At 52.8% G+C, this 9,512-nt stretch overlaps 1 protein-coding gene across 2 annotated transcripts in view; it reads right to left on the bottom strand.

The window, feature by feature from the left end:
• The window catches only part of LOC114768334 (protocadherin-19-like), a 44,784-nt gene extending 36,934 nt beyond the window's left edge, over nucleotides 1–7,850 (bottom strand). Inside the window, exons 1-2 of one of the 2 annotated variants that reach the window (XM_028960560.1) lie at nucleotides 4,849–7,850; nucleotides 2,691–3,018 (exon numbers count right to left, since the gene is read on the bottom strand). In XM_028960560.1, coding sequence (XP_028816393.1) covers nucleotides 2,691–3,018; nucleotides 4,849–6,986 — 2,466 coding nt within the window. In that variant the 5' untranslated portion in view covers nucleotides 6,987–7,850. Of the gene's footprint in view, nucleotides 1–2,690; nucleotides 3,037–4,848 lie in introns of both variants that reach the window. The other variant, XM_028960559.1, reaches the window with a different exon arrangement.
• Between the last annotated feature and the right edge of the window lie 1,662 nt (nucleotides 7,851–9,512).

Raw genomic sequence — 9,512 nt, forward strand, 5'->3', positions numbered from 1 at the left:
CAGGAGACCCAGGTTCAAACCCCACTTACTACCAATGTGTCCCTGAGCAAGACAGTTAACCCTGAGTGTCTCCAGGGGGGGACTGTCCCTGTAACTACTGATTGTAAGTCACTCTGGATAAGGATATCTGATAAATGCTGTAAATGTAAATGTACACAAACACACCTTCTTCAATGTGATGAGCGACCTCTTCATTTGGCTCTTTAGCGCAATTAACATTATTCTATTTATCTATATTTTTAACCAAATTAAGCAGAGCTGTAAATCTGCATCTGTCTCTGTATGCAGATTACTTTAATTGCAGTTAGAAAAAGTTACACGGCTAAAAGTTGTTTTCTTGCTCCGCATCGATATTGCATTAACTCCACCCACTGAAGCATGCTGATCTGATCGATTTTAGCTGAAAGTGGTTCATACAGCATTAGGAATCAGCAGGATTCGGGCTGGCGATGTGTCTCGAAGTACATTATGACAGCTCAAGTATGTTGGTAATTGGAGTGGACCTGGACTAACTGCATTTCGCAAGGCCGTCCGCAGCAGCGCCCCCACCGCTCCGGACGGGCATTAGGAGACGTTCCCTCCCCGAGAGCCGTAACGCGAGAACCGCGATCCATTCCGTTTAAACACCCTAATGAAACTTACCAGGTCAGAGCCGGAATTGTATCCCCTCCGAAGGTTAATTTTAGGCCAGTCGATATCATCGGGAATTTATTTATCCGACTGCGAGCCCGGGGCCCCTCCCAACGTCCGATTATATCACCGTTAACGCGGTTCTCCGCGCTCTCCTCCCCGTCGGCTCTAAGAGGGGTTTTATCTCCAGCCTCGCTTCCCTTCGAAGCGGCGGACAGGTTGGCCACGTGTGGTGTAAACCACGGAGCTTCCGAGCGGCGACTTCCTGCCGCAGTGCTGCTCCCCGGCACATAATAAGGAATGAGGGGCCCGCGCGAGAAAAACAAACCCTTGAGGCGAGGCCAGATACTTCCGGACGACGGCGGTGCACGCACCAGCCCCGGTGTCCCGGCGAGACCTCTGGGGAACCCGGATCTGTGGAGTCGAGCGCTTTCAAGCCCGGACTCGCACGAAGCCAGCCAACCATGTGCCGCCGTGCCGTATTCTCACTACCGTCCACAATCATGCACAATCTCACATGGAGAGCAGGCATCTCCAAATATTACAATATCACGCCATTTTTTTTTTTATCACAGGCGGACATTTTATGGAAATATGCACTAGTACAGTACTCTGAATGAGACTGATCTGTGTTTGTGTGTGATTATTCTGTATTACTAATATTATGCAAATTGCATTGGACCCCTTCATTGTGCCAGAAGGAAATACAGTAAAGGCCAAAAGTTTGGACACCTTCTCATTCAACGTGTTTTCTTTCTTTTCATGACCATTTACGCTGGTATATTTTCACTGAAGGCATCAAAACTATGAATGAACACACGTGGAGTTATGTACTTAACAAAAAAAGGTGAAATAAGTGAAAACATGTTTTATATTCTAGTTTCTTTGCTCTGATTACTGCTTTGCACACTCTTGGCATTCTCTCGATGAGCTTCAAGAGGTCGTCACCTGAAATGCTTCTCCAACAGTCTTGAAGGAGTTCCCAGAGGTGTTTAGCACTTGTTGGTCCAGCTCACCCCAAACCATCTGGATTGGGTTCAGGTCCGGTGACTGTGGAGGCCAGGTCTCCACTTTTTGTTAAGTACATAACTCCACATGTGTTCATTCATAGTTTTGATGCCTTCAGTGAGAATCTACCAACGTAAATCTCGGGGGACCCTGGTAGTGCCTGAACTTGGATGTCGATAAATGAGCCAAACTGGGTGGCTCTTAAGTACCTTCCAGCATTAATGCATCTGCACGTCTTTAACGGGGTTTTAGTGATCCATGCCGCAAATTGGATCAGCCAGTCGATAGATCAATGGCTCTCCCGGCTTCGCTCGCAGGCTTAAAGCTTTGCGTGTTTCCATCAGGGGAACATTGGAAATTCCAGCCGCAGGGGTCAATAACGGCAAAATCCCCCAATCCACATGTCAGAGAGAGTCAATAAATCCAAGGGGTGAGTGAGACACGTCACCTGGACTGAGGAGGCACCGTGGGACGCGAGTCGCGATTATTCTTCTGATTAGCCGGGTCAGCGCGTCTGGCAGGAGCCCACGGTTCTCTTCCGTTTTACGCAACGTCGGTAAATGATACAGCCCTGACTCTCGCGAAAAAAGAAGTCTGGCAGATCAACGTCGTTTTCGTTCCAAACTCCTCCAATTAGGTAAAAAAGCCACCACTCGGTCACCGTTATCGTGCTGCAGCCTGCTGTGACAGGATATGACATCATCATAACATATCAACCTCACAAAACGTCCACCAGGACGCTGGTTTCACGTATCAAACAATTAAAACCGACGTAGGATCTAGCAGGCACTTCCACTTCCACCAAAATTCCGCTTCCTTCACCTACAAAGCTATCGTGATCATATTATAGACAATATTTAATATCGCAGGAGTGACATTACAACGATATCATCATCACTGCGAGCAAGATATTCAATTCACATTATATACGTAGAGCCAGGTGAAGTAGGAACGTCTCAAGATCTCATCGACCAATCAGAGGGCCACAATCGCCTGAATCCCAGCAGCCAATCACGGCTCAGCCCCGGGCTGGAGAAGGGACAAGGTCTCACCTCGGGAAGGGGCATCCCGTTGATGATGAGGTCCGGCTGCTGGGGGCCCTGGCCGGTGAAGGTGTGGTGGTAGGTGTGGTTGGGCGCGGCGTTGCGCGAGTTCTGGTTCTCCACGTTCAGGAAGGTGCTGTCGGAGCGCCGGCAGCCCAGCGGCAGGGTCTGCTGGTGGTAGTCGAAGTAGTTGAGCGAGGAGGTGAGGGACGAGCAGCTGACCACGTTCATCTTGTCCGTCTCCTCCACGTCCCGCGGCACCAGCCGGATGTCGTTCTTGCTCAGCTTCTTCTTCTTGCTGGACTTCTTCTGGTTGCCGTAGGAGTACTCCGCCACCCTGTGCAGGTAGAAGAAACTGAACAGACTCAATACAGCAGTGGTCTGTCCCCCTGGCACCATGCACTACCACAACAGAAGGCCCCTGCCGGAGCCTTCCAGGCCGCATGCTGCGCCGCGCCACGTCCGGCCACCGGCGAGGAGCGGCAGCTCCTCATTTGCCTGCCGTTTACATGCCGGACGGTCCCACGTGTCACGAGCAGCCACTCGCCATGCAAACATGCCTGACCACGAACGCGGACACCCGAGACGCAGTGTAGCCTTCCGGAGGGCCAATCAAACAAAAGCTGCAAACAAGCGCGGCGCGGGTTCGAGGCGGCCGCGTCTTAACATCAAGGGAAGGAGAAAGAGCCGGGGGACAGGAAGTGGCCATGACGGAGGGTCTGTTTACTGCATTCGTCATTATATTATCTGGTCAAATGTGTTCCAAATATATTTGAAATGTTCCGTTTCTTCCTGTTTGGAAAAAGATCTGTACAGCTTGGAAATTATGTACACACACACACACACACACACACACATTTATAATTATTCAAACAAATGCAAATTCTCAAACTTGCACACTGGATTGGACAGCAAAAAAAAAAAAAAAAAAACATATATATACACACACACACACATATATAATATTTCGTTTTATTTGTATTTTTTTTGCTGTCCAATCCAGTGTGCTAGTTTGACAATTTGCTTGCATTTGTTTGCATAATTATAAATGTGGGTGTCTGTGTTTTTTTTTTTTTATATAAAAAATGCCCATGATCGTTCTGGCCTTGGCCGGACTGAGATGGTGGCCCCTGGTGCTGGAACCGAGGGGGACGAGGGAGGTCAACTCGAACCCTTCACCCCGCCACAGCGTCAACAAAAACCACCTTCGCTGGGAAATATGCTAATGGCATCAGGTTAAACCTCCAAAAGCAATTTATATGTAAATGGCAGAGAGTAAAGGAGCGAGGGGGAATCGGCGCGTTGCAGATCGATAAAAAAAAAAAAAAAGCTTTTTATTGTGTTAGATTAAAATATTATGCAGTTGCTGTAGTATATATTTATATGTATCTGGTGTGAGGAAATGTGGAATATGAAGTGCACTGGACGTGACGTAAGGTACAGTAGCGGCGCGGCGCCATCGGCCAAGTCGCCGCAGAGGAGCATCTTTAGGAGATGGACGTTCCTCAGAAGGCCCGCGGTCGATGCAAACCGGGTTCTGCCGATCAGGATCGTGCGCTGGCAGAAACGGAACCACCTTCCCCACCAACCCCCAGCCCCCGGGCCGCGGCCTTCGAAGCGCCGTTCCACGCGAGCTATTCCGAGGCTCCTCATAACCTTCTCATAACTGTAATTCATGTGATTATGGAGGGGTCGATGGTGGGGTGAGCCACTTATGTATTGGGAAGATAAAACCAGGCGAACACACTCCTCCCACACACACACGCACACACACACACACACACACGTATCACACACGTATCACACACGTAGTACGAATGCAAAAAAAAATTGATTGATGTTTAGACATGCTGATTTTATAATTCTATAGAACTAACCCTCTCTTACTCTTAATCTCACCAAAATCCTCATTTTTAATGGCTTGTAGGTTAAAATTTCCAGTTAACAAAATGTAAAAATAAATAAATAAATAAATAAATAAATAATCATGGTGATGTTTGTAATTAATATAATTTTATATAAAATCAGCCTCACTGTCGGACCTAAAGAAACCTACGACACGGCATGCGCACGAGGCGAGACCACAGAGAGCAACGTGCACACACACACACACACACACGCACACTGCGGCTGGATCATGCACGGCAAGGCGGCTTTTTTGGGGTACCTGCAGTTGTAAGTCCGGATCTCCTTGTTGTCCCGCTTGCACTTCACCGCCACGAAGATCATGGTGACGAAGAGGATGGCCGCGATGGAGCCCAGGGCGATGATGAAGATGAGGGACAGGTTGACGGGGCCGATCTGGTCCTGCGCGTTCAGGTCGGGCGACACGTACACCACGATGTAGGCGGAGGCGGAGAGCGCGGTCTTGCCGTGGTCGTGCGTCATCACCGTGATCTCGTACGTGGTCTTGACCTTCTCCAGGAAGGTGGTGGTGGTGCGGATCTCGCCGTTCAGCTCGTCGATCTCGAAGAAGCCGCGGTCGCCCTCGGTGATGGAGTAGGTCAGCCGGCCGTTCTCGCCCTCGTCGTAGTCGTCGGCGCGCACCTGCGTCACCAGGTAGCCCACGCCCGCGTTGCGCGGGATGGACACCTCGGCGGTGCCGTTGACCAGGCGCGGGGTGGTGATGTAGGGGATGTTGTCGTTGGCGTCCAGCACCACGATCCGGACGGTGGCGGTGCTGGTCAGCGCGGGCTGGCCCTGGTCCTTGGCCATGACGTTGAACTCGAACGTCCTGGTCATCTCGTGGTCGAAGGACCTCTGCGCGTAGATCTCCCCGGAGTTGGGCCCCACCTGCACGTAGGAGGAGATGGACATGTCCAGCACGTTCTTGTCGATGATGGAGTAGGTGACGGAGCCGTTTAGGCCCATGTCGGGGTCGCGGGCCGTCACCGTGAACAGGTGCATGCCGGGGGTGTTGTTCTCCAGCACCATGGTCTGGTAGTGCGGCTTGGAGAAGTGCGGCGGGTTGTCGTTCTCGTCCTTGATCTTCACCGCGAAGGACTTGGTGGTCTTCAGCGAGGGGAAGCCCCCGTCCTCCGCCTGGATGGTCAGGTTGTAGCGGTCGCGCTCCTCGCGGTCCAGCTTCCCGTCCACCAGGATGGTGGAGAAGGTCTCGTACTCCTGCAGCCGGAAGGGCACGTTGCCCAGCAGCCTGCACTTGACCTTGCCGTTCAGGCCCGAGTCCTTGTCCAGGACGCGCACCAGCGCGATGACGTAGCCGGACGCCGCGTTCTCGCTGACCTCCACGATCTCGCTGCTCACCGGCAGCAGGCTGATGACCGGCACGTTGTCGTTGGCGTCCAGCACGTTCACGTTCACCTTGCAGTGCGCCGGCACCGAGTTGGGTCCGAGGTCCTTGGCCTGCACGTCGATCTCGTACACGTTGGTGGTCTCGAAGTCCAGCACGCCGCTGACGGTGATCACGCCGGTCTTGGGGTCGATTTTGAACGCCTCCCGCGTCTTGTCGCTCACGTAGCTGTTGAAGGAGTAGCGCACCTCACCGTTGGTGCCTTCGTCCGGGTCGGTGGCGTTCAGGTCGATCACCACGGTGTTGCCTGGCGAGTTCTCCATCACGCCCACCGTGTACACCGGCTCGTCGAACACCGGGTTGTTGTCATTGGAGTCGATGATTTTGATGTTGAGCTTCACCCTGCCGGACTTGGGCGGGTCTCCGCCGTCCTCGGCCGTGATGGTGTAGTCGTAGCGGGACTGGATCTCACGGTCCAGCGGCTTCTCCACCACCAGCTCGGCGAACTTGGAGCCGTCACCGCGGGTCTTGATCTCCAGGCCGAACAGGTCGTTCTGGGTGATGCTGTAGGTCTGCACCCCGAAGCTGCCCGAGTCCGGGTCGCTGGCACCCTCCAGGGGGAAGCGCGTCCCCGGGTCCGCGTTCTCCGAGATCTCCAGGTCGATGTGGTCGGTGGGGAAGCGCGGCGCGTTGTCGTTCAGGTCCTCGATCTCGATCTTGATCACGCAGATGGTCATGGTGTTGGACATCGTCTCCAGGGACACCACGCACTTCGGCGTGTGCCGGCAGACCACGTCCCGGTCGATCTTCTGCTTGGTCTTCAGCACGCCCATGTTGTCGATCTCCACCCAGCGGGGCTCCGAGCTGGAGATGATGCGGAAGGAGACGGACTGGTTCTCCCCCACGAACTTCTGGTCGACGAACACCTGGGTGAGGTTGGCGATCTTGGTGTACGCCGCCTGCTCCTCCTTCACCGAGTACTGCAGGTTGATGACGGCGCGCACGCCGCCCCAGCACAGCAGGAGCAGGAGCACCAGCGCGGGGACTACATCCATCTCCCCGGCGAACCTGTTGACGGCCCCGCTTCTCCCGAGATGAGTCCAGGGAATTACGCGCGTAAAGGATGTGCCGCTCACGACGCGCGCCGAACCTACAGCCGAGCCGCTCCGCGCCGATCCATCCCGCCGCCGCGCACGTCGGATCGCGGGGTGCGTTTTACAGGAGAAGAGACGCGGGGACCCGAGCGCACATTCCGCGTCGGATTTCTGTGCGTAAAGATGTTGCGCGCGTCGGCTCACGAACGACCGTTTCGAAGCCGCTACGGCAAATCCTCGACGAATTGTCCGATCAATACATTCCGCTGGACGGGTCCGAGGGTCACGACGCGAACCAGGAAAAAAAATAATAAAAAAACATCCAAAATGACGATCATCGAAAAAAAACGAATGAAAAAAAGCGGACAGCTTTCAGAGCTCCGTCCGCCGAAGTTGGACCGATCTTCTGCCCGTCGATCTCCGAATATCCGGGGAAGGTAGAGAATCCACGGTGGGCGAGAAAAAAAAAATATGTATAGTAAAAAAATTAAAATACCGCAAGAAAAAAAAAAGTGGCTTCGCGGCCGAAGACGCCCGCCGGTTCTCTCGACGCGCAGCGTCAGTCAAGTTCGTTTTTCTCCGGCCCGCCGCCGTTATTTCCAGGCCAGAAGAGGGGAAAAATTTTCATTCGCGCTTCCCCCTGGAAAGAAAGTCCGCAAACTGGAGCTCTTCGGACGTAACGTAAGATTATTTTTTTTTCTCCGACGTCACCACGTCATATATATATATGTCTATACATATAGACATGTATACATGAATAAGGATAATAATAATAATAAAAAAGGAATATCCGGGCCGGCGACGGGCGGCCGGTGCGCAGCGCGTCTTCACCGCACACTGCCGAGCGCACAGACCAGCGCTCGCCGCTCGGCGCCCGGACCGCCACGCCCCCCGGCCAATCACGGGCCGCCCTTCGCCGGTGGGCGGGGCCTGCGAAACTCGGCCAAGTCGGCGGCGCTCGGGTTGCTCGCCCGGGATCCGAGCGCGTTTCTCCGCGACGTCTTATTATTATTGCGCGTACGCGTTTTATTTCTTTTCTTTTTTTAATTCTCTCCGTCCCTGTACTGTAATCTCCAGGATGGGCGGGGTAAAGGAGAGAGAGAGAGAGAGAGAGAGAGAGAGTCGATAACGACATCACGACGCGGTGATTGGATGGCCGAGTGATGAGCAGATATTCCCGTGCAAAGTTGTCCGCCTCCGGGCGTCGATATCAAGGCGACATGTTGCGCGGTTTCGGGGTGACGTCGCGCCGCGTACTGTGCCCGGCCTGGCATTTGGAAGACGTGCGTGACGTGAACGCGTCATGACGCACCGGTTCGTCGCGGCGTTCCAGTCTCTCCCTCCCCTGCTCACAGACCGAGGGATGCGTGGAAGTCCACACACACACGCAGCTCCACAGGTTCACATGACAATGGCTGCATCATGTCGCGGGTAGGAGGGCTTTCGAGTCACAAGGGTGACACCTAGTGTCCAAAAAGCGCCCCGTCCGCAGACGCGGAGCCCGCACGGAACCATCTTCGATGTCGAATATGTATTAAAAAGTCAGATTTTTCAGTAAACGAGACATGGTGGGAGGACCATCATAAACACGTAATAATTTCCCAGAATCAGGGCTGGTTGTGATTGTATTCACGATGGTTCTAGTGAATATGGCTGGATATCAACAGTGATTCATTTCTGACTACTGTCCTGACGAAGGGACAACTTTAGAACCCCTTACATTTATTTATCATTGATATATATTTCCAGGCCACACACAGATCGCATGATAGTAATAAAAAAGGGGCCTGGCGCAGTCATGTTCTGCCATTTGCTCTCCCTCGGAGGAGGTTTTTGATCTTGCAGCAGTAAGTGGTGCATATGAATGGGGCTAAAATTCCACCTCGGTCCCATTCGTTTTAATGGAGGAGAAATGACCATCAAAGGCGCGGTGCACTCAGCATTGTGGGGACAGAGAGGAGGAAATGGTCCCTGCGTCAGCCAGCTGAGGGGGAAAAAAATAATAATAAAGACTGAGGAGACAGAAATGCTTTGAAGTTTCGGGCCGAGGGGGGATATAGAGCAGACCCGGTATCTGGGATTTAAAAAAAAAAAACTGCTTATTTTTCTAGATTGGAACGCGTGCTGCTGTTGCTACAGCGATCGCTGAATTCAGCCCTTTTCTATATCTGGCACCAGGTCTGCCAACCAAGGCGTCTTAAAGGTACAGCATCCAGAAGGGAGACTCTCTGTTGCACATTTCAGCCTGAGCACACAGTTTTATTTCTTTCATTTTCGGTATGAACGGCGCAGAAAAAAAAGTCACATTCTACCACACTCGCCTGTGAACATGAAGACCCAGGTTCAAACCCCACTTACTACCATTGTGTCCCTGAGCAAGACACTTAACCCTGAGTGTCTCCAGGGGGGGGACTGTCCCTGTAACTACTGATTGTAAGGCGCTCTGGATAAGGGGCGTCCGGTAAATGCCGTAAATGTAAAACATTC

The sequence above is a fragment of the Denticeps clupeoides genome, chromosome 18 (genome assembly GCF_900700375.1).
Source record: "Denticeps clupeoides chromosome 18, fDenClu1.1, whole genome shotgun sequence".
NCBI lineage: Eukaryota > Metazoa > Chordata > Actinopteri > Clupeiformes > Denticipitidae > Denticeps > Denticeps clupeoides.